The 26,362-nt window shown below is 37.9% G+C and overlaps 1 protein-coding gene across 3 annotated transcripts; it reads left to right on the top strand.

The window, feature by feature from the left end:
- The first annotated feature begins 297 nt into the window (after positions 1-297).
- On the top strand, positions 298-24,853 carry LOC139942364 (ceramide transfer protein-like). 3 transcript variants are annotated; one of them, XM_071939222.1, is made up of 13 exons: positions 298-961; positions 3,891-4,103; positions 4,871-5,021; positions 6,222-6,335; positions 6,677-6,831; positions 7,925-8,017; positions 8,481-8,591; positions 9,785-9,862; positions 10,583-10,672; positions 11,861-11,993; positions 14,175-14,377; positions 15,193-15,322; positions 22,233-24,853. In XM_071939222.1, the coding sequence occupies exons 1-13, from the start codon at positions 548-550 to the stop codon at positions 22,358-22,360; spliced, it is 2,013 nt and encodes a 670-aa protein (XP_071795323.1). In that variant the 5' UTR covers positions 298-547; the 3' UTR covers positions 22,361-24,853. The 3 variants fall into 3 exon arrangements, with proteins under 3 accessions (XP_071795323.1, XP_071795321.1, XP_071795324.1); XM_071939220.1 differs by having other exon boundaries at positions 9,782-9,862; XM_071939223.1 differs by having other exon boundaries at positions 301-961; positions 9,788-9,862; positions 22,233-24,852.
- The last annotated feature ends 1,509 nt before the right edge of the window (positions 24,854-26,362 follow it).

Here is a 26,362-nt window from a genome sequence, read left to right as displayed (position 1 = left end):
TTTAGAATTGCCCTCCTGAAAACATAGAGCAAGGAAGAGATTCCCAAAGCTTTTATTTTTGAAAAATCGAAATATATAACGAAAAATCGATTAAGAAGAAACAATTCCCCATTGAAAAGCATTAAACAACAGTGGGAAATTCGTAGTGCAGAAAAAAATTGATTTCGGATATTTATTTAGTTGTCATACTGTTGCAGCGCTGATGGCTGGTTTGAAGTATTTAACAACGAAGAGGTCGCGGACTGTTTCGAGTCTGGTTTTTTTATAACATTTTTTTATAACAAGCCTTTGTAACGCTCAGCTCAGAGTAAGAGTTGCATAAATCCATCGTGCCCATGGTCCACTGGTTCGTCAGTCTCCATTTTGTTATGATAAGAATTAGAAGCGGGGACACTACTGCTAGTTGCTATCGTCCTCCATTGATCTGGCTGAGCCGAATCTGGAGACTCGAAGCCCTGTGTGGCCCATCCGCCTGCAACTTCTTTTAAATGCTTCAAGAGGTATCTCTACCAAACGTATCCGAACACAAAGTAAAATAAATAAATAAATGAATACAAATGAACTCACAGTCACATGCATTTTCTTTTGGCTATCGTCGACTCATCTGTGTTACTTTCGCAACGGTTTCCATTCAAACTTCTTCTTTCCTTTCAATAAACCTGCTGACACGAAGTCAAAGTCAATGCATGAATCAGGGAGGCTCATTTTAGAGCGGAAAATGTCCGATGATGCTGCCATTTTGTTGAGCGAGGAGGACGATGACCGCGATGAGTTTGACAGTGATGAAGCAGAGACAGTGCCCGAGCTCGAAGAGAAACTGAGCAAGTGGACCAACTACATTCATGGGTGGCAGGACCGCTGGGTATCACTCCGAAACGGAACACTGAGTTACTTCAAATCACACACCGATATCCACCTTGGGTGCCGGGGTTCTATCAGCTTGGCGAGGGCGGATATTGAGGTGAGGGCACGGTACATTTCGGTATTTTTTCTTTTGTTTGTTTTGTTGTTTTTAAATAAATGTTGTTCTTTTAAATTGTTTGTTAATGTTAGTCAGATCAGAAAAAAGAAGAGGCGGTGCCAATTATTTTATAATTGGTGTTCAGACAACTCGTTGGTTCAGACAACTCGACCGTTCGGACAACTCAACCGTTCAGACAGCTCGTCCATTCGGACAACTCAACGGATGTTTTTTTCAAATGTCAGACAACTCAACATTCACCAAGACAAGTCGACAGATGGCACGGGCATGATGGGGCGCGCACAGGGCCGAACGAAGGGGGGGGGGTTAGGGTAAGGATTTTAGGGGTTAGCATGGTTGGGGTTAGCAGGGTTGGGATTTACAGGAAACTCGGGATAACTTTCCGTATGGCGCCACCACTTTTTCACTCATTTTTACAAAAAGGGATATCTCATTGAGGTAAATGCGATACTATTTTATTTCATATCGAATGAAAAAGTGGTGGCGCCATGCGGAAACTTTTCCGAAACTCGTAACAAGACATGTTTTACGGAGGTCGACTGTTCAACCGTCGACTTGTCTTGGTCTCCGTCAAGTTGTCTCATAGTTGAGTTGTATGAAGTCCGAACCGTTGAGCTGTCTCAACCTTCTAGTTGTTCAAACGGTCAATCCAGTCGATCCAGAATATTTTGTTAGGTAGGATGTTAAATTTGTAATTGTATCCTCTTCCACTGTTGGTATACGTAGCAAGGAGGTGAAAGCAAGAGCTTAAATTTCTGATGTTAGTCCTTCCTCAGCTTGAGCATGTTGAGTACAGTGGTGGAGAGGCATGGAATCCACACACACCCAGACTGATGACATAAACTTATGTCTTATGATAGACACATAGGGTCCATCATCAAGCCGCCGGCTTCATGCATTCTGACTACCGCAGAACTACTCCAGTTACAGTACTGGTTTAGGAAAAGTTTCCGTATGGCGCCACCACTTTTTCATTCGATATGAAATAATATAGTATCTAATTTACCTCAATGAGATATCCCTTTTTGAAAAAAATTGTGAACAAGTGGTGGCGAGGTGCGGAAAGTTATCCCTGGTTTAAGGTGTTGAATGGGTCACTCTTCACACCATGCGAATTCTAAACCAAGCCACCATGTTTTACAAAATACAGTTCAACCTTGTTTACTACATGTCCAGTTAGTACCGCCATATTTCCTGTTATCAACTTCAACATGTACACAGAGAAACCAGTTCAGTGTTCCTGAGGTTCCATTAAGATATCAATTGGTGCAGAGCTTGATCTGATCCATATGTGGTGTCTCCAAATGTCTTGGTAATTGTCAAAAACCAGCTTTGTCAGTGACATTGTCACTTGCTGTATCTGCATAAAATAAAAAACATCAAATAATAAACCACAAGAGAAACTGACTGGGTACATTTTTAAATGATTTTGGATTGAACAAAGAAAAATTGACTAGAGCGGGATTTGAACCAACGACCGCCGGTTTAACGTGCTGGCGCTCTACCAACTGAGCTATCTAGCCCTATGTTGGTGGTCTCCCGATTTTGTCAATATCTTTGTTTAGGGGGTGCCTGTCAGAAGCCATTAAACCGCAAACTGCCGTGTAGCCAGGGATCACACCCGGGTAACGATACAACCTGGGAAGCGGCAGACAGGGATCACCTTAAGGGGATGTGACTTTTTAAATCAGATATCAAATAATAAACCACAAGGGAAACTGACTGGGTACATTTTTAAATGATTTTGGATTGAACAAAGAAAAATTGACTAGACAGGATTTGAACCAACGACCTCCGGTTTAATGTGCCGGCGCTCTACCAACTGAGCTATCTAGCCCTATGTTGGTGGTCTCCCAATTTTGTCAATATCTTTGTTCGGGGGGTGCCTGTCAGAAGCCATTAAACCGCAAACTGCCGTGTAGCCAGGGATCACACCCGGGTAACGATACAACCTGGGAAGCGGCAGACAGGGGATCACCTTAAGGGGATGCGACTTTTTATATCAGATATCAAATAACAAACCACAAGGGAAACTGACTGGGCACATTTTTAAATGATTTTGGATTGAACAAAGAAAAAGTGACTAGAGCGGGATTTGAACCAACGACCTCCGGTTTAACGTGCCGGCGCTCTACCAACTGAGCTATCTAGCCCTATGTTGGTGGTCTCCCAATTTTGTCAATAGTGGCTTCCCAGGTTGTATCGTTACCCGGGTGTGATCCCTGGTTACACGGCAGTTTGCGGTTTAATGGCTTCTGACAGGCACCCCCCGAACAAAGATATTGACAAAATTGGGAGACCACCAACATAGGGCTAGATAGCTCAGTTGGTAGAGCGCCGGCACGTTAAACCGAAGGTCGTTGGTTCAAATCCCGCTCTAGTCAATTTTTCTTTGTTCAATCTAAAATAACAAACCTGTGAAAATTAGCACAAAACCTTACTTGGTAACAAGTAGTCTTAATGGAGAGTTGTTAAAAGTTTAAAACATTGTGAGAAACGGCTCCCTCTGAAGTAACATAGTTTTTGAGGAAGAAGTAATTTTCCACGAATTTGATTTTGAGACTTCAGAATTAGATTTTATATTATTATTATTAATATTTTGAGGTCAATCAAGCATCTGAAAGCACACAACTTCATGTGACGCTTAGAGGGTGTTTTTTCTTTCATTATTATCTCACAACTTCGATGACCAATTGAGTTAAAATTTACACAGGTTTGTTATTTTGTGCATACATGTATGTTGAGATACACCAAGTGAGAAGACTAGTCTTTGACAACCAATATTAACTGGAGTGTCATGTCTTTAACTGGAGTGTCAGTCATTGGGTGACAATGGACAGTCCAGTCCAGTTACATACACATGCATGTGTTATACCATTTAAAAATGATTCATGTTACTTTTGTGCAGGCCCATCCCTTTGATGAACTTCGTTTTGATGTCAGTATTAATGACAATGTCTGGTACCTACGCTGCAAGAATGAAGAGGACCGTCATAAATGGCTGGATGCATTGGAGTTACAGAAGGCAGCAGCAGAGGCAGAGAGCACCAGTCTACAGCGTCAAGGATCTATGCTGTCTCTTCACTCTACTGCTAGTCTGGCATCCTCTTCCTCTTTCAAGGTACATTGTACAATAAAAATATTCATTTATTTATAAATATCTACACATACACATGTACTTATATGTGTACTTACCAATTTTACTCAAATCACACTCTTATGCCGGAATTCTGAAAGATTTTTTGAGCTGACCTGCAAGATTAAGTTTTGAGAGTTCCCCGCAAACTTTTTTTTTTTTTAGAATACCACAATATAACCAAGTAAGGACAACAATTGTTCTCATAGTGTTGGGGCTTTGATTTTTTCCCACAATGATTCGGCCAAACATTGGCTGTATGTAAGCTGCGGTCAATATTCAGGCTTACCCCTCTTGCTAAATACAACCATAGCAGCCAATTGATCTCCTGTATCATCATTTGTAGATGAGTCGTTTGTCAGCATTTTCTTCTCAGAGAAACATGCCAAAACAAGCCATCGGGGCTAACATTTTCAATTATTTTTTTGTAATATTCAATTGCCAAAATATACAAAACTTTACATTGGCGACTTCCTTTCCGGTAAATAACATCACTGAGGGGTTCAAAGTAGCAAGGGAATAAAATTGCTGGTGAACATGTGAGAGAAAGAGAAATCAGCCAAAAAATTAAAACATTGTTTGCATTCGTTTGTTACGTGGAAAGTTCTTGTCACATTATAGGAGCAGCCGAGGGCATTTTTGGCTTCAGGTTTGGATGAGTTTTAAGGTGGTGTCTTGGTCTGGACAATTAAAAAGTACAGTTCGATGTATGCAGCATGATAAATGAAAACGATTGTTTCTTCTATTTTCAGAAAGGGCGTGGCCTACGGGAGAAGCTAGCTGAGATGGAGACATTCCGTGACATTCTTTGCCGCCAGGTGGATGCTCTCCAGGGTTATTTTGATACGTGTGCTGATGCTGCTTCCTCATCAGGAGACAGCAGGAAATGGCTGGAAGATCCATGTAAGATTTCAAAAAGGGCAACAAGGTCTTAACCGGCTTTCCAAAACTGGCAGGATCATGGCATTATGATAAATAAAAATGGCTCGGCCGAAGGCAAGATCTTTTATTACACGGCCACTGTTACATTATATTCCCATGCTGGAATTTTGGAAAATCTGTAAACTATTCTGTAAATTTTTTAATCATGTCCCAAGCTCTGTTTTGCGAAAGGTCACATAATATTAATTTTTGGTTTTTACCCATATACACCGATGTTTGTAGCACTGTATACTCAGTACTTTCCCGAGTCCTGTGAAAAAAATCACAGGCATTTTTACTCAGGTGGGATTCGTAGTACCCGCTGCTAAACATAGGATTCGAACTGCCTCTAGCTACCGGGCAATCTTGGTGGTCTAGTTGGTATGACACTGCTCTAGAATTGCAAAGGTCGTGGGTTCAAATCCCACCCGAGTAAAAATGCCTGTGATTTTTTTCACAGGACTCGGGAAAGTACTGAGTATACAGTGCTAACACACATCGGTGTATATGGGTAAAAACCCCCCAAAAAAAAAAAAAAAAAAAATTAATATTCTTTTTACCCGATGCAAATTTAACATCTATTAGGTCACATAATGTTACATGCAAACAGTTGTGTTTACCTGCAATGGCTTTTGGGGTTGAACAAAGAATTGACTAGAGTGGGATTCGAACCAACGACCTCCTCATTAATGTGCCGGCGCTCTACCAACTGAGCTATCTAGCCCTATATTGGCGGTGTCCCTATTTTGTCAATATCTTTGTGCAGGGGTGCCAGTCAGAAGCCATTCAACCGTTAACTGCCGTGTAGCCAGGGATCACACCCAAATTACGAAACAACCTGGGAAGAGGCAGCCAGGGGATCACCTTAAGGGGATGCGACTTTTTGTTTCAGACTGGCACCACCTTCTGTAAACCCTGTAAATTATTTGTAAATCTGTGAACTTTTTTTTCTGTACCGAAAGTGTATAATGGCTTTAAGTAACAAAATGGTAATTTTTTAATGCATTTTGTTTAGGAATTTGCCTTGCCTTTCAAGGGAAATCACTGATTGATTGATTGATTGATTGGTTGATTGATTGATTGATTGTTTGGTTGATTGATTGATTGATTGATTGGTTGATTGGTTGATTGGTTGATTGGTTGATTGGTTGATTGATTTATTGATTTATTGATTGTTTGCAGTGGATGGTGACATTGATGATGAAGATCTGAATGATGAATCTGGTACCACACCCAGAGTTGATTCCCATATGAGATTTATTGAAATTAATGGACCTTCAGCTCACAAAGAAAAAGGTACCACTCTCAATTTCACTATAAATTAAACTACAACTTTTCATGTTGTTTGTTTTTGCTGAGTTCTGATTGTGTTACTGTATTTTCTGCCTTAACAGAAAAACTTGAACAATGAAACTTGTTTTTGCTCGCTTTTCTGTAATGATAAACTAGCAACAAACCTTTCGGTTGGTTCGAGTGCAGAGCCTCTTACTAATCCAAACATGACATGAGCCTTCAAACTCTTTAAACTTTGTTTTGTATTAATGTTAGAACGCTTTCATTGTTAGTGTCTCTCAAGGGGGATAGAAATCAAACAGCATTTTTAAGAAATGTGCATGGGTCTTTTCTGATACTTTCAGACAAAGCTAATTTCCAGCCCCACCATATGGGCGTGGACTTTAAAGGGGAGGCGTTTACTTTCAAGGCAACAACGGCTGGTATCCTTGCAACTCTGTCTCACTGCATCGATCTAATGAGACAAAGAGAAGAACAATGGCAGAAGAGACTGGAAAAGGTGTGTCTTTCATCTGACTTGTTTTATTCCATGAATAAAAATCATTCCTTTTCATCCCTGTGTGTAATACAATGTACATTGTACGGTAGCCTTTGAACCAAATACAATGTATATGATTTGTGCCCTGGTTGTTGCTTTTTGTGTTTCCGGGGGTGGATTTCACAAAGAGTTATAAGACTAGACTTTTCTCGAGTTAGGACGAGTAACTTCACACTAGCCTTAAGTTCCTAGGACTAGTCCTAGTCCTAATTTTTGTGTGAAATGGACCCCAGATTATCCTGTCCATACAGTGTACACTGTATATGTCAGTGCTCCTACATGTTACATCGACCCCCATCCCTTTCTTGGTTGACAGTCTTACAGGTCAACTTTCTACTTGCTTCCCTTTAAACACCACAACTCTGCAATTTTTATGAACCTGTAGTACAGTTGGTTTCATCTCCTTTCAGTCATTTGTTCCCTAGCTATTGACTGATACTTATGTAACAGTGTCCTCTATTATTATCAACTTTTGGTATAAAATATACACCAAAAGATTGAATCTTTGTATTTCTGCATGTTCTAGGGTTCCTGTTCTGGGACCAATGCTATTCCGTATTGTAGTTTATAAAAACAAAATCAATATGTCAAAAAAAGAATCTTTATTGTGACATCTCAACATTTGCTGACATTGACGTAACCTTTGGCTGCCCACATTACAATGCCCGTATTATTAAACAGGTTGTGCCAACAATGAAAATAATTTTTTATATATTGCTAAAAAATTGCCATTGTTTGCACTGCATGTACAATGTACAAACTGAGGATGTTGACCTTACCTTGCCTGTGTTTTGTCAACTTAGAAAATGGCCGCCTGCGCGCATGTCGGGTTGGGTATATAGGCCAGTGCGCCCTAGAGTTCTTATATATAACTCCATGGTGCATGCAGACTTATTCAATATTCCCAGGGTCCCACTATGCACACACAGTACATTAATCACTGAATACTTCCTTAATGATTTTGGCATGATGCAGTGTGTCATCATCATAGCAATGAGTAATACTAAACTCACTTTAGTACTGGCTGTAAGTGGCTGTATTTCTTGTCTTACAGGAGCAAGACAAGAGAAAGCGGGCAGTGGAGGCATACAGAAAGGCACTGCAAGACATGAAGAAGAAAGCACTCCTTGGTGGACCAGACTATGAGGTTAGTTTGATAAGAAAGGCCCATAAACATCAACACAAAACTTTTCTATCAATTTGTGAAATGATTATTCCTCAAACATTATGTCCAAATGGCCAACATAAAAAGGCTTTGGAAGGCTCGTCGCAGTAAATTATTCCCATTTAAGGGACGAGATCTGTTCTTGATTTCATTACATTTAGTATTGGTGCATTTAAAACTTACATTAGCATTTTTACATAAGTACATGTATTTGTACTTTTTTCTAAAGATATCATGCGTCTTGCAATTTGAATTATTGTTCAACTTATAGTTGTTGAAAGAGTTCAAAAAGGTCTTCTTTATATTCTTTGACAAGCTTGTTAACAAGATCGGTTGTTTTTGTCACTAAACCATGTATTTTTGTTTTATTAAAAAAAGTCTAGGGATACGCATGAGGTAGAAGTTAGACAGTGTGATGGTTGAATTTTCAATGTCCTTTTTGTAGGAGGGGCCTCACAGCATGATGAAGGAGGATGAATTTTTTGATGCAATAGACGCTGCTCTTGATATTCACGATCAAACAGAAGAAGAAGCTGAAAGATCTGAGGAGGTCGTGGTAAGATGGCCTGTAGTCAAACAGTATGCTATCAAATTAACTTGCTAAACTGAAATTAGTAAGTGCAATCATTGCCAAACGTTGATTATACAACATTTACCAACTGGTGTTGCTCATACAAAGTAATAAAAGGGTAACTGTGATGTACCAATTCATCTTGAAAGGTTCTCCTATTTACGTTTTGTTGGAAGATTTGAGACAGCAAAGAGTGCTATTTTTCACAATCCTCACATGCAATTTCCAATAGACCAATTGCACTACCAATGTTTACATGTGATCACATGACCTATAGTGGGTATAGAAAAACCCAGCTACACAGTAAAGACATGGGAAGACTCGTAATGATGCACCATAATTGGCTGTATTTTCAAATTGGCTGTATTTTCAATGAGTAACAATTATAACTAAAAACGGAGCCCTTTTTATAATTTGAATATAGTGACATTGATTTAAATCACATTTGCTGTTTGGTGTTCCCAGTATTCTACTACAAAAGATATTTCTTTTGAGAGTTTGGTTAGACAACGTAAATTACTGAGGTTGATTTTACGTTGTGCACGGCGTTAAGTTGGGCAGTGACAAGGGAGATCGCAAAGTTGTCCGACTCATAGCTGACAGCTACCCCTTCTAATCAAATATTTTGAGGTTGAAAATAAAGGGATTTGCAGCTTCTTATTGAGATTTTTATTGAAAACATTGGCATCAAAATCATTACAATGAGGGCACTGTAAAACCACACTTTCCGTGCATAAACACATGACATAGTGTGAAAATTCTCTTGGAATTTCCTATTTGGTGGAACTGGTTTACCCATTACTGGCATTGTTCAGCCACTGGTAAGGTCTCATGTTACAAACTCTGGAATACTTTTCAGTGATTTCGAGAATTTAGTCCTTTTTTGAGCCAAAAATTGCAACAGTAATCATGTCTTTTTAATGCACGTTTGTATGCAGTACGCCGTGTTTGTTAACATCCAATACCCATTATAGGTCATGTGACGCACGGAGCGCAATCGGTCTATTAAGAATCTTGATATATATCAATCATTTTATATAATTGTTTGCAGCATGTTCATTGCAGGTGAACAACTTGAAGAAGGATGCTCTTGATGTATAATGGTCGGACCGTATAATATGTATACAGAAGTGTAACCTTGTTCTCAACAATTTCTCATCATTCTTTTGTTTGAGGAGCAGAAAGATGAATCTTTTAGTTCCAGTAATACGATCAGCAAGGATTTGCCGCCCCACCCCCACAAACTTATTCAAGAGGTAAATTTAATGTGAGAACTAACAACATTTTCTTAATGAGTTGAAGGTTTGTAAAACAGCTACTCAGTAATGACTAGGTTTGCGATGACACTATTTGAAAACTACATCTCTAGAGAGGGAATATGTGTTGTTCTGAGGAAAACTGATACCCAACCTTTTTAACATGATCAATAGCATGCTCCATTACCTCCCTCATGAGGAATGTGGTTGGCTACTACACTGTTCAGCCAAAAATCCATGTCTTTCATGTCTTTGTATTTTGTCTAAAGTTTGTCATCTGTTGCACCACTAGTGGTTTATGAAGGATACATTGAAGTGATAGTTGCTTGATGTAAATTGACATCTTATATACACACTAGACACATTACACAATGCATTGTGTTTAATTAATAAATGACCTTGGTTGGCGCTGTTAACGGACCTGCGAGGTTAACGGAACTGCGAGGTCCGTTAACAGCTCCAGCCACCAACACGGTCATTACCATGCAATGAAGACCGGGTCCTCGCACTGTTATTCCCTAAATCACATAGATGTTTCTGGCCAATGCTGTAATAGACTTTTATTGCCAACATGCTTGTGAAATCATCATTTCATTATCAGAAAAGCTAATGAGGCTTATGAATTATGTGAATATTTAGCCTGTTTGCGCTTTACAATTACCATTGCACAGTTGGTGTGACAAAAGGGCTTTTATCTTAAAACTTGTTATTTTCTTGCAGTGCCATGACAAGGTTGAAGAAAATGTGAGATACTCATTTGAGAATATTGAGGACAACTGGGATCTGCTTCACCAAGAAGGAGAAATGAAGGTATGTACTTATTACTAGGCTCCCAGACTGTACATGACAGGCTCCCAGACTACATGACATAGTGTTGATTAATCGCACTAAACATTGGCCATACTCATTTTTTTCTTGCTGCCTTAGGCCGTGTCCGAAACGGCAACTTCGGCTACAGCTACGGCTAGATCGCACGCGTCTGCCTATTCTTCAACACTTTATAACGCGCTGATCAAGGCGTAGCTGTAGCCGAAGTCGTCGTTTCGGACACGGCCTCAGTTTGATGTTCAGTACCCACAATCCCTCTTGCACCTTTGTGTACATGTACATACATTTGGGTTACGTCGCCTCCCTGCACTGTAGTCTTGTTGATGCCTCTACTCTCCTAGTGTTTCCACAGACAAAATATGAAATTCTAGTTCCATACAGTTCACCAAATAGTATACAAATAATGAATGTTTATGAGTGCAATGGTGCAATAATTTTCATGATTTGAAAGATTGAAGTTCCATTCAACGAGGTGGAGTTGAATGGAACATTCCATCTTGCAACGTATGAAAATATTCTCACTATTGCACAAATGAAAAACGTTCATTATTTCTTTTATATAACATCCAAGTAGATCTTTGTGAATTTGCTTGGAGGATACAACCAAACGAAGCATACAGTATTTAATTGTGACATTACACCCATTTCTTCTGGTTGGGCTTGTTTGAAGTTAACAGTTACTAAATGCGTCCAGTAATGTTTGAGACCAGGGGCGCCATAGTATGTGATTTACAGTAACTACTGCAGCATTATCAAAGACACTCGCAAGCAACGATTTGGTATGCACTGAGCAATACATCAAGTTTTAAAGATGAAAAATGCATGGTGCATGACATAGCGTGCGATAGTGCATGTACGTTTGTTTGCTAATATGTGACGGACAATCCTCCGAATAAATGGCAAGGATGTGCTTTGGTGTTATATAATGTACGCTGTAATACAATGAACATGTACTTGTTGGTATTTCCTAAAACATGTTGGTTAGTGAAGAAGAAAAAAGGTAAGTTAAGCCTACTTTGTGTCGAAAGTTTTATTAGCTTTGTTGTTGTTGTTTTTGTGTGTTTGTTTAACATTTTACAACACAATTGGAATGAATGTAGTATTTGTACAAAAACAATTCCGATCAGCCCATTTGATAATCTTCTACTTTGTTGGTGTCCTTTTTTGAAGATCTACAAAATGGAGCAAGAGGTTGATGGAATAGTGCTAGATCCTTTGAAAGCAACACACACAATACGTAAAGTGACTGCTCGTGAAATGTGCCATATGTTCTGGGATATTAAGTACAGGATGGAATGGGATGGTAAGTTATAGGTTCTGCCTAGCATTGGTTTTACTAGTACATGCCAATAGGCTTTCTTGATTTCATGACAATGGTCCGAGAGCTGCTTGATGACAATTTGCTCTCTGGAGTTTAAAGGAACATGTTGCCTTGGATCGGTCGGTCTTTGAAAAGCGTTTGTAACCGTTTGTTATAAAATGCATTTGGGTAGAAAGATGTTGTAAAAGTAGAATACAATGATCCACACAAGTATCCCTCTAAATTGCGTGGTTTTCCTTTTACCTCGTCGACTCACACGGTCGGCCATTTATTACTCCCATAAATGGCCGCCCGTGTGAGTCGACGAGGTAAAAGGAAAACCACGCAATTTAGAGGGATACTTGTGTGGATCATTATATTCTACTTTTAAAATATCTTTCTAATCATGTGCATTTTATACCAAATAAATACAGGCGCTTTTCAAAGACCAACTCGACCGATCCAAGGCAACGTGTTCCTTTAACAGGCCTGTGAAATCGACTCTTTAAAGCGGATTTCCGCTCTTTTTAATTTTTCCCGTCCACATTTTTCTTGGGTTCCGCTTTTTTCCCGTTCCTTGTTTTTCTTGTGGGCTCCGCTTTTTTCCCGTTCCATTTTTATCTTCTTTTTTTTGACATCCGAAATAGATTCGTCAAGCAGCACGTACCTGGAATCGGGAAGCACTTTATATGCGATTTGATTTTGACATGTGAGTCGGGGGCTAGACCCAGTAAAATGCTCTGTGTTGGTCTTTCATTGGAGCCGTTGTTGTTCATTTTTCGTTTAGCGCGATGTCTATTTTACATGTACTTCAATGTCATTGTTCCATTGCGCCAATAGAGGGCGCTTTACTTAAAAGCCAACACCTTGAGACAAGATTAGGCACACATGTTTTTCCCCCACGCGACGTACTTTGTGATGTGTACGGTGTGTATTTTTTGGCGACAAGTACAATATATTCCAGTCGACGACGAGGACTCATCGCGCTTGTGGATTTATTCCTAAAGGAATGCTACAAAAATATATTGAAAATGAGGATGCACAACACATTGTTACATGTAAGAATTGTGGCCTATGTTTCTGTGAATGTGTTGTCTACGCTTCAGTTTTTAATTAAAGCCTTTTATTATCCGGACAACAGTTTTCCGCTTTTTTTTTCATGACCCGCTCACAGGCCTGCTTTAAACACTACAAATGTCAAAGAAGTTGGCCTGTAGTTATGCAGATTGGTTTTGTTTCCTTTCTTGTAGACATAAACTACATTTTTGTTCTTCCACTGGGTAGCCTAGTGGCCAATAGAGAGCAAATTATTATACAGGTTGATTTAGAGCAGCAAGTACATATAGCGGGGGAAGATAACTTCAAATCGTAAAATCATCCGGTCTAGATGCCTTATATGCTTGAAGCCTCTTTATCTCAGCGGTGATCTGGGATATAGATAGCATGAATAACTCAAGCAGAGGTACAATTAACTTGGGTGAGGTGACAGGCAAGATGGTTTCAGTGGTTGTGTGAAATAGCTTGTTAAAGCTTTCAGCTATCCCAGCAGGATATTTGATGGTTGGACCCAGATTGGGTAATGATTCTTTCTGATGAGAGACCTTTCTCTTTGATTTTATTAAAGACCAGATGGACTTTCTACTGTGTTTGTTCATGAAAAGTTGGTTAACAAGCTCGCCATAAGCTTTCTTTGTGGTGTTGCAAACTTGGTTTCTGCACTGTTTGTATTTCCAAGCAGCACTCGTTTTCGTGGGTGTGGCTGCCTTGAAAAGCTTGCGCTTGAGAACAATAAGGGCATGAATGCACGGCTTGATCCTTTGAGGACTTAGCCCAGCTAGATACTGTCGGTGATGCATGCCATGTAAATTCAATGTCAGCAGATTCTGCAAAGTCCTACAAAGCTAGAGAGATAAGTTGATGTACATGTAAGTGGTGGATATTGGCTCGGTGGTATGGGAAAAATTCAGTCCAAGCGAAAAGTTGATTTGAAAAACAGTTCAAAAGAAAGGTTAAATATTATCAATAAACGATTGAATCATTATTTTATGACGTCAATCATTAAAACCTGTTTGTAATTTAACAAAAAGTTTTAAGGCTTTTTTAGACTTATCATTGAAGTCCTTACACACCACATGTAACAATGTTTTGAGACTGACCGATGACCTTGATGTTGTATCTCTCCAGGTACCTTAGACTGGTGTAAGAATCTAGAGACTCTGGCTCCAGATACTTTCATCTGTCATCAGATGATGCGCAGAGTCTGGCCAGCAACACAGAGAGATACTTGCTTCCTCTCACATGTCCGTAAGCTGGATCTTAGTAGACAGACACAGGGGGATGTTGGATCTTGGATTGTTGTCAACTCTTCAGTGGAACACCCTGACGCTGTGAGTTAGTCGTTAATAATAATAATAATAATAATAATAAGACTTGTAATGCGCACATATCCACCCTGCTGGGTGTTTAAGGCGCAGAAAAAAAGTGTTTTAAGGTTAAAAAGATTTGTGCAGAAAGTTGGTTAGAGTGAAGACCAGGCATTCAGGGGACTCAAAGTCTGATCGAAACCAGCGTGGTGATCACCCATTAGAACCCTTAAAGGAATGGCTAGTCCCGGCCCTTCCTTTACTTTCCGACCCGGATTAATCACCCTACCCTAAGGGGAGAGACATGACGGACCCCAATCACTTACTGGTGCAGTAAAAGTCATGTCCCTTTGGTACGGGGCGGGATTTGAACCGGGTGTACCAGCTCTGGAATGCACGCAATTGAATGATCCAGTGCACTGTGTCGCCACAGTGCCGGTTATTGTAAGGGCTCTGTTTTCAACCTAAAGTATGCACTTTTGTTGATTGAAGTTAATTGCACTTTGAGTATTGCAGTTTGCTTGAGGCAGTCGTTGTAAAATGAGCTTAATGGCAAGGAGCAGCTTTTTGGTTGATCAATTCATCAGACTTCCATAAACATGTCATGCTCTCTAGATACTATTTGCCCTCTGCTAACATGGAGAGCATATAATACAGCAGACATATGTAGATAACAATCAATCTAAGTTTATTTACTAGGTGTAATGCCAAGTTGCTTGGACACTGCGTCTGAGAACAAGATGTTAAGACTTTCCGTTCAATACACTGGAGTGATAAGGTCAAGGCTGTAGAATGTTCTGATGTATTCTAGTTTTTGTGTGTATTTTTTAATTGCACAGAGTAATAAAGGGATCCGTGCTAAGATCAATGTCTGCATGCTGTGTCAAACGTTCCTGGATTCACCAGATGTGAATAAGGAAAATGCAACTCGGGATAACCTGGTTTGTAAGATATACTACGTAGCCCATGGTAAGTGCATCAAAACTTCTTCACTGACACTTCACTTTAAGAATCTGTTAGTTTTAGACTTAAAGGAACACGTTGCCTTGGATCGGTCGAGTTGGTCTTTGAAAAGCATTTGAAACCGTTAGTTATGAATTGCAAACGTTTAGAAAGATAGTTTAGCATAATAAAATGAAGCACACAAACATGCCTCGAAATTGCATGGTTTTCCTTATACGTCGCGAAGAAACACGGTCAGTCGTTTTTGGGAGTCAAAATTTTGACTTACAAAATTGGCAGACCGTGTTAGTTTGCGACGTAAAAGGAAAACCATGCAATTTCGATATTCTACTTTAAAAATATCTTTCTAAACGTTTGCAATTCATAATAAACGGTTTCAAATGGTTTTAAAAGACCATCTCGTCCGATCCAAGGCAACGTGTTCCTTTAACCAGTTCACTTCAGGGTTAAGTGTTCTTTTCCCCCTACCCCTTGGGGATTAATTTTTTAAACAGAAAGCAACCTTTTTTTCTTGCCATTTTAATTTGTTTCTTAAATGAAATTAGGTTTGGACACCCAAGTAAAGAGGTTTGATGTAATCATTTACAGATTTTAATGGTTCATATTTGTATAGGGTTTATGTTTTGAAGCACAATAAGACAGTTGGGAATCCTTAATGTATTGGGCCTAGCAATGGCATCTCAGGGAGAGATGAAAGGCCATGTGACTAAGCAGTCTAAGCCGTCTTTAGAAAATATTGGCTGGTACATGAAAGAAACATTTGATAAAGGCATGATTGGAATCCGTGCAAAGACTGAATCTAGTCATTGTTTGCAGTTTCATCTGCCGCTGGCCACCGAACCAAACCTTAATGGATTCACGATACCTAAATATTGATGTCTAGTTTCACAGAAACTTTCACGACTTTCTTCAAGTCGCAAAATTTGTCAACCACTTGCCCTCATTCACAATATTGTTGTGAATATTTATCTAGTAAGCTGCTTTGTCTGAACGGTGCGTAATGTTAGACCAAATTGTCTTACATACAATTGGAGTCATCAGGTAGTGTATTTTGATAATAGTAAACATGTACATGCAAATACGAGATATGGCGGTCGCCAGCTGGTCTTCTATGCACATTACACAACGAATCATGTATACACTACATTATACATCAGGTCCAAAGTTGAAGCTCGACCAACAGTCTGATTGTTGTGACTAGCTGTTGATAAATATTCATATTCATAGAAAGCTGAGCTAGATTCTGAAGCATCAAAGTGTGGAGCCGGATGCTTGGTCTACATTTACCAGAACCTACATTTTATACACTACAAATGTTGTGACCGAGGAAAATCGCAGACATGAAATTTTAAAGAAATTTTCTCAAATCTGGAAGAAAGTTTAAGACATCAAGTTAAGCTAGGGCAGCCCCCAGATTCAGCTCATGCTAGACAGGCTCTTTTGTTGTTTTGACTAACGCTGGCTTGGCGGTCGGGGCACCATACCCATATCATTGATGATGTCATCGTCAGCCAATCACCGTGCAGGAAAACTATGTATTCTTATGGTGGGTTTTTTTTTGTAACGGGAGTGTTGGACTATCGGTGTAAATTGCTGTATCCTGACTGGAATAGCTACAATTCGGTCTCGCTTTTAACATTTCCAGGTAGAATATGGATTTTGTGTGTGCTGCGGATTGACTATATAAAAACTTTCTGGCTTCGTGAGACGTCAGAATTTTAGGCTTCAAATATTTTCTTGACGATACATCGTTGGTTAAAGAAGCAATACTACCCAAGCTTAAATCAAGTTTGGCATCTTAGAGGGAAAGTCATGAAATTTTCCATGAAATATAATGTTGATATTTAAATCTTCTATTTCTCTCAAGGGCCACAATGCAGTCTTGATATGTCTTTATTTCAGCTGTTCAGTTCCATTCAGTACAGAAAATGCACGATGTTAAGAAATACAAAAGTTTATAAATTTCAGAAACATGTAAATTAATGCTGAAATCCCCAGTGAGGCACAGATTAATACTGATCTTTTGGCATTTGGATAAGGAAGGATTGTTCTGCATTTATATAATTGGAGGTTTTAAAAGTTTTAAGAATCCTGCTCAAAGTATTTGACAATTAGCAAGTCAATTGAGTGTATCTAAGCAGCTGGCTTTATAGACGATTTGACCTGTGACATCATGTTTACAAAAGAGCCACAGAGCCTGGACTTCCTGCAGGCACGATTTGTACACGGCGTAATATGGAATCAAACGTAAAATATATTTTATGGAGATTGCACTGTCTAATTCCTATCAACTTTTGATATGATGAAAGGGGGCACATCTCAAAACTTGTCCAGCTTTTACTTTCATAATTCTTGGATTTATGTGGAAATTATGACACAAAATGTCAACTTTCCCATAGGACTGGTGTAGTATCTTGCCTGCCAGAATACCCAAAGAATGCACAAGGTCACGCTTCTTGTAAACAAAGTTCTCATGGTCTACGTATACACCAGCCTTTTAGCAACAAACAAGGCCATATTATTCTGTTAACCTCTCTAGTGTAAATGCAATGAACAAAGTCATATTTTTGTGCATATGTGTCCATGTTGTCGTTGGTTGAATTGAACTGATGTTTTCTATTGCCATGTTTGACACGGCTATACAGTTAGAGTCCCTCTAGTGACAGCTTTTCTGGATCACTCCATGTTCCTAGTAGTCAGTGACATTGCATTATTGTTTGATTAGTTAGATTGTTTGGGGTCATATGTCAAGGACTTGATATTTCCTGTGGACAGTTGACCTACGTGTATAATGTGGATGTTCAAACCTAATGGAGTGGGAGTGGTAGGGTATCAGATAAATTTGTTAATAGGATCCTGTTGATAAAAACTGACTCAACACAATAATACTGGGTATTGGGCATAAAGCCAGAATTACATAATTTTTGTTGCAAAGAGAAAAAGACCTCCAAATTGCTACCGTGCAGATTTACTTGGCGCCACTATTTGATTCTTGACCATCTTTTGAAACATCTTTAGAATGCCATTGGCCCAAATTAAAAGAACACAAAATAAATTATCTGATATGCCTGGCTTTACTACCATCGGTGGCACCCTTCCAGCTAACATCATTGTTTCTTATCTTCGTCCTTACATTGTCATAATCAAAACCCAAATTATCCATCATGGCTCATGGTAACGAGTAATGGGGAGAGGTTGATTGTATTAAATATTGTGAGAAACGGCTCCTTTTGAAGTGACGTAGTTTTTGAGAAAGAAGTAATTTCTCACTAAAATATTTAGTAATTTGTAATTTGAGGCCTCAGCTGAGGTCTGGAATTGAAGCAATTGAAAGCAAACAGTTTGTGTGACAAGGATATTTTTTATTCCATTATTCTCTCTCAACTTTGACAACTAATTGAGTTCAAATTTTTACAGGTGGCTTACTCCACAGAAATGTTGCGCTTGCATGAATTTTAAAAGTTCATTACATGCAAAGTAGACAAACTAAGCTGTCAGAAATCTTGTTTGTTTTTGGCCTCCTGTAATTTGATATGTTTTATGATGATTTGAAGTTAAGGGATTTTGAAGGGGTGTGTGTACCCTAAATAAGCAGGCAAATCTTGATTCCCATGTGTTGTAGCTGGAGCCACTTAATATATTTTGTTATGGTTAAATATCAGCTTGGATACCTTTACTTCAATCCAAGGTCAAATTTCAAACCCGCAGGAAACATTATGAATGCCTACTATAGTTTTTTTAGGTATGGGTGTTGAAATGGCCCATCAGCCACGCAATAAAATGAAATACATGTAGTTGCTTATTTTTTACAATTAAGTGTATATTTCTTGTTCAAAGTTGAATCTATCTTCTATCCAATTGGCCTAAACCCCAAAAAACTTTTTAAATTGTAAATAAAATATGACATCTCAAAATGTGTCCCGTCAGTCACGTTTGGTTTCATCAGTCACATTGATTTCCAGCCTGTCATTATCATTTTTGTTCAAACTTTGAGTCAAATACAGTACAGTGCTCAAATATGAATTGGATTGTACAGTCACATCCATTTACATATTGAAATACATTGTGACAAACCACTTTTATTTATAGAAGGGATTAATTTATCCAAATAAAATAAAACATGGCTATTTCGGTTTACCAAGGTCTTGACAAGTAGGCCTATATGCAGTGCACCTCTTTATTCAGGCAAAAAGTTTTAAGAGAGACCCATACCTAGAAACAGACATGTGCATCACTAAAGTCAACAGTTTGTTTTATACATTTCCTGATACACGGGAAAGTTTTAATATACTTTATCTCTGGACAGGTCTAAGGTAAGTAAAATTCAAAATGGTGAACGTTTCAGAGAACATTTTCCTGAAATTGCATGTGAACAAAAACATAACATCATTATGCCATATATCACATTTTGTTATCCAGTTAGCAATACACCGATCATTACATCCTTAAATGTTGACCCATCACAACAAAATAAACTACAACTTTAACTTGAGTGTTTAAAACTTTGCAGGGTCTTGGCCAATCGATAAAGGACCCGACTTTCTGCTCATTTCTTAATCACACAGCCAAGACACCCAATGCCTCATCTTACATTGCCTCCATCACAATATTGCTACATGTAGATAGCTGTTACACGTAGAAGACATAAAGCTGCAAATGGCTTCTCTTACATTCTGCAACTGAAAAATGTACATTTCACTACTTTGGGGAGAAACTAAACTCTGGACAGTTTTTAGAAGACATAAACTGAATATTGTAGGGTTAATATATACATGTAAAGGCACTACAGGACATACATAAATGTTGAGAAACTTCCTTATTGATAGAGTCTTGTTATGGATAGAGGGGGGAAAAGAAACTAATACTTGACGTCATGTAGATTTAGTCTTCAATAAACACACTGTCTATTCACTCAACTTTTAGTTTATTGAGAATTGTTGAGGGCTTGGTCAAAATCAGCACTTCAGTTTACATGTCAATGTAGATGGTAGATAGTTACTTCAGTTCACTTCCTGGTGTGGTTTAATATGGACTTGTTTTATTTCTACCCTGGAGGATACTTTAAAGGGACACTTTCCCTTGGATCGACCTAGTTGGTCTATGAAAAGCTTTTGAAACCAGTTTTTTTTATATAAAAGCATATACATGTATGGTTAGAAAGATGTTTTAAAAGTAGAATATAATGTAATGGTCCACATACATATGCCCTGAATCTGCATGGTTTTCCTTTTATTTTGCGAACTAACATGTTTGGGTGTTGAATTAGTTCACTTTGTGTCACAACTCGTTGCTAGTGTTCTATATTTGTATATTGAATGGTATTGTAATGTGAGCCATTCAATCTTAGGCGTCATGAGGAAACAAAACCCTGGTATTTCTAGGTAGACCCAGGGGGAATGTGGAGGGCATATTTACCACAGTTCTTTAGAATTTGGGGGAAAGCATTGATGACTTTAAATCGCTGATGCATGACATGGGTTAAAAGTTATTGATGAAGTGTTTTGATGAAGAGGTTTGTTACCACATGTAGTATAGAGAATGTAAAATGTTTATAAAATGGGAAATATTGTAAAACTCAAAGTTTGAAAGATTATTGAGGAACCCTAAGTAAGTTTAGAAACTTCAGTGCTGGTGGTTAAAAGGTCTTGCTTTATCCCTTCAATGGAGAAGTACATGTACATGTACAAATGTATAGGGATGGCAGTCAGGCGTCAGACCAATTGAGCCCAAATTTGCTCATGTTTGTTATTTTATGCTTGTGTTGAGATACACCAAGTGAGAACGCTGGTCTTTGACAATTACCAAACGTGTACCTTCCCTTTAATGTTTGGTTGATTTATTGGATTGTCACTGGAAGAGTTTCAAATGGCATAATGGATTGTAGAAATATCCATTTTGTATCAAAATTATAGCACTTGAATTATTTGTGTGGTAGACTAAAAGTACAACAAAGCATAAAAACACAACTTTTATTTTTTGTAATTTTTTATTGGAAATTTAGTACATTGGGCCTTGAGTTTCTTCCTTGAGCCACTATTTTGACTGTAGCTCTATGGTATATGACCATGACATGCATTCAAGTGGCTGCCAGGTTCGATGTGGCCAGGTTTGCAACCAATTTTTCGTGCGTCATGTAAATGCAAAGAAATTGCTAAGTACTTGTGGCACAAGTCAACTTTTGGTTGCAATAAAGGCTCTTTCAATGAAGTTGTATACACAAAATATATATATTTTAAACCAGTCTGAAGGGAAAGAATTGTATCCTCTAGATTGAACACCAGTCCGACAGAACACCTTACAGACAGTTTAAGACAGATCTGTGCAAGCAATACTCAAATTAGTATAATAGATGATGTACTGACTTGAACTTACATCGAATATTGCAACTGACATGCGGATTTACATAAAAGAATGAAACTCATGTATTTATGGCACAACATGTAGTTTCAGTTAAATGAGCTAAAACAATAACTAACTCAAAATGCTAAATATGGATTGCTTAAAAAGTGCAATTGTTGTACAATTCTAATTATCTTGTAAAAAAAGGAAATCAAGTTGTTTTCTGACTGGTTATTTGGGTACCGGTTCAGATTTGTAGGTGGTGCTGCAATGGTTTGAATACAATGTGTTTGAGGTTTGCAAATTAATCTTTTCCTTATTTGAAAGACAAAGACCCTCCCGTATCCCCTAATATCATCTTAGTTTTGATAAGCCAACTCCCAAAAGTGTGGACTTAAGTAAGGTTGATATGCTTGTTCCAGTGGTATGCACTTATTGTCAAGGAATGCAAGACAATATTCAAGAATGTCAGACAACTTTGTAAATATGATACAGGGAATTTTTAACAATAGGATGATTTGACTGTATTAAACCAATGTTTTGAAACTAATCAACTGTTATGTGTTGTATTTTACAGCCAATCCGGGAGGTTGGGTACCAAGCTCTGTTATTCGTGCTGTCTACAAGAGAGAATACCCCAAGTTCCTCCGTCGCTTCTCCGGACATGTGGTGGAATCCTTTAAAAACAAACCTATCATGTGGTAGTATTGTTGTCACCGATATAAAGAGAAAAAAACATTGCTGAAAAATTCCAATTTGATATGCTTAGTTGTAGAATCAAACAATGAGAGAGAGGCAACTTAGCAAACAGTTTCTTGTGTGATGGCTGCCTGCTAATGAGTCAAGACTTGTAGCTCTTGTGTCCAAGAGATACAAATCATATTCGCTGATAAAGATACCCAAGACATCACGCAATATCTTGATGATTTCTTGAATTTTATTAAGAAGGTTGCTTTTAAAAATTGAGTATACTTTCCAAAGTTTGTTTATTAAGTTGTGGGAGATATAAATCAGTTACAACTCATAGCCCAGGTTTATGGGGATAATTAGGCTGGACAAAATTGCTTACAAATATGTGTGGGTTGGTACTACAGTTACAAATAGTTCACATGACAGTTGTTTGGCTGGTAACACACAAATTGGGCAATAGATAGACTTGATTTGCTGGTGTGGGGCATTAAAGCAGGAAATGGAAAGTCACCATGAAGTTTAAAAGTGTGCTAAATACAGTATGTGGTGTGAACATGTAGGGAAAATGAATCAACTTTAATAGAGGTGCTATTTTACTCTTCTCTTAGAGTGATATCATTCTATTTTAAAAATTTGTCTTGTACACCCCTATTAGTAATTTTCTTTGTTAAGGAACCCTTCATAAATCCATCACATTCCAACAGGTTTTAGTTGATTGAACTATTATCCAAGTTGGCATGCCTGGCCTCATACATGACAAAAATCTGCTGGAGAATGCAGTGTTTGTGGGTTGGATTCTGGGTTGGATTCCCAAACGAGTACATAGCCTGTGGATGGTTTCCAGAGGACTAAACTAGCACAGAGTGAAAGTGTGAAACCAAAACTATTATACACATATTGACTGGCAACTGGTAACTAGTGTACGTCTTTGACAATTACCAATAGTGTCCAGTGTCTTTAAAACCAGTGAGCAAACTTTTGTTTCTTTCTTATTTATATTATTCTTACTTGTCAGTCTCTCTAAAACTTTAAATGTTCTTAATTGCACAATTCAATATATGAAGGAGGGAGGGTAGGTTGTCATTCTGTAATACACGTACATGAAGTAATAAACTCAACACAGATTTTGGATTTTTACACTGTTCATCTTGTAAGAGAATGGCAATTGTCAACTTTAAATAATAAGAAGCAGTATTGATTTTTTTTTTTTTTTTCATATTTGCTGTAAACAAAATTAAGAATTAAACAAATTAAGTATAATTTCGGTTTTTTTTAAGTATAAGTTTTCTTAATGTGTATTATATGTAATTAAATCCTTGAATATTAGTTCAAGTATCAGAAAGGAATTCTCTCAATGCATCTTTAAATATATCTACTTCGTTTTTGTTCATTACACTGCGCTGTTTGTACTGTCAAGTTAACGAATGAATCACCCAAATAATTGAACTGCAATCCAAATGCCCTTATGTGAGCATGCACAAAAGCCCAAACCAAACAAAACTATTTTGACCATTGTTTTCACTCTTACCTCGACCACTACAATTGATTCACTGATTTGTTTTATTTTATGTTTATAGAAAACAAGAGAATGGAATCAGTCAATCTACCCTGTAAAAAACACATCTCTTTTGTATTAGCCTTTCACGGCTTGATTGTTTTATATGTAGCTTAAAAACAATTTGAAGTGCAGATATGACATAACACAGATTGTATTTAATTGTGTTATTGATTTGCATGAACATTGATTTATCAGATTGGGGTTCAATTATAATGCATATTATTTGCTCCATGACTTACCATATATTATTATTTGCTGTTTTGTTGCAAATTTACAATATTTTATGTTTACTTAAAATTATATCGTAATATAAAAGAAGAATTATAACAGGAAGAACAGTTTTGTATTGTCTAGGGATGGTACAGCATTAACACTTGGAAGAGTACAAGCTACATGATTTATCTTATCCCTATTGCAATTTAAATGTTATTTGTTTGGATGCTGAGCATTTGGTGCTGGAAAGTGTGGCATGTTGTGCACCCCTCAACATAAAGTCCAACCTGCCAATGTTGATTGATTATACAATGTCCTACCTTCCCGTTCATTTATTTTGCACATTTTGTACAAAAAGATGTTACCATGGAGGCATGAAGAAATCTTGTATTTCCAAGTCTAGGCAATTTAAAGGATTTTCTGAGTTTTCCTCCTGCATATTTAAATGATGACTTATAAATAATATAAATAATGCAAATATGATGAATGATATGGTGTAATAAATCTGTATAGAATATACACGGGAAGTAACAAGAATTGTATAAGTGTTTTTGATTCATATTGTGTATAATGATAATGATGGTGATAAGTTTGTACACTCTGTACACACAGCTATACTATAAAGGTTAACCCTAGTCGGCCCTCTACAGGGTATCTCAAAAAATATATACACTTTTGAAACGGCTGCCAAGTAAACAATTAATTTATATGAATCTGGGGGAAAAGGTTGATATGTATAGATAGCGTTTGGACTCAACTTTCATATTACACCAAGTCCGAAATAAATTCGTGCTAGGGTGAGCACTGCTCACTTTTGTAAAGGGTATGAAAATAGGCTGTGCATGAATTAGTCTTCCCTTTGTGAGAGGTAACTAGTCCTTTGGAGCTTACAAAATTCAGGGTGATATGATAAATTCATGATCAATTGCGATCAGTTTGGGTTCGCTGAGTGATTTTATTTGGTTTAATAAACCATATTTTGTAGCATGAGTGAACAGGAATTGCATATTTTTCATGTAGCGTTGTAATTTTCCCTGGTAGACTCAGTGGTGTGTTCGGAGTCAGGATGGGGTGATGGTGACTTTGAATAAAAACTTTCACCCCACATTTTAGGAATTATAATATTAATTGAACATCTCATTGACCTAATAACCAGATGGGGATTAAGTAAATTGGTTATTCAAATACGGTTTGTTGAAAAGGGGGATGTCACAGATGTTGGCTACTTATTCTTCGAGTTACCCATTGACCTGAAGTAGCCAACATCTTGGATTGACTTTTGTAAGCTTCAAAGGACTTACCTCTCACAAAGGGAAGGCAAATTCCTGCCCAACCTAATTTCCATACATTTTACAAAGGTGAGCAGGGCTCACCTAAGGCGAATTTCTATATCCTTTACAAAGGTGAGCAGAACTCAATTTCATAGCGCTGCTTAGCGGCCGATTTTGTGCTTACTTTGCAATGTCTATTTCATAGCGCTGCTAACCGTAAGCACACGAAAGGGCATACTAACGTTCCGGTGCTTACCGCACGAAAATAAATGACGTCACAATGCAAATCTACGGTAAACACGCAATATGGCCACCCAATTTTTCTGCTAACCAGCGAAATACGCTAAGGCTTAAGCAATTTGTTCTGCTACAGTAAGCACGGAAATTTACTTACCGTTAAGCAGCGCTATAAAATTAGGCCCAGGGCTCACCCAAGCCGAATTTTCGGCATTTTTGGTGTCATATGAAAGTCGAGTCCATCGCTATCCATACCTATAAACCTTTTCCCCCAGAATTTAGATATATTTTTTTGTTCGGCAGCCGTTTCAAAAGTGTTTAGTTTCTTTTACACACACGGTAGACTGCAGATGTTTTTTCAGTGAGTTCCATGGTGTCGATGCTTTATGTGTACACACGGCTTTAAGGGCAAAGCGGTTTTAGTGTAGTCAATTTAAGCAAACAAAAAAGCTTGACTTAAAAAAATTGCAACAGAAATGGTTTTATTTTGCAACAGTCTCTTTAAACCCTACACAATAACAAAGCAAAAAAAGTAGAAAACAAGTAAGCAGGGAAATTTTTCGCATTTATTTATGTATGTACACATAAGCCATAATAGTATTTTTTATTTATTTTATTTATATTTATTAAATTTGCATGCTAATGTCTCTTGAAACCCTCCCAAACAAAGTATCAAAAAGTAGAAAAAAGAGGTAGGGAAATTATGCATAATATGGATAGATTACAAATTGCCGTTTC

This window comes from Asterias amurensis, chromosome 9 (assembly GCF_032118995.1).
Source record: "Asterias amurensis chromosome 9, ASM3211899v1".
NCBI classification, from domain to species: domain Eukaryota; kingdom Metazoa; phylum Echinodermata; class Asteroidea; order Forcipulatida; family Asteriidae; genus Asterias; species Asterias amurensis.
This window is presented reverse-complemented; position numbering and strand designations above follow the sequence as displayed.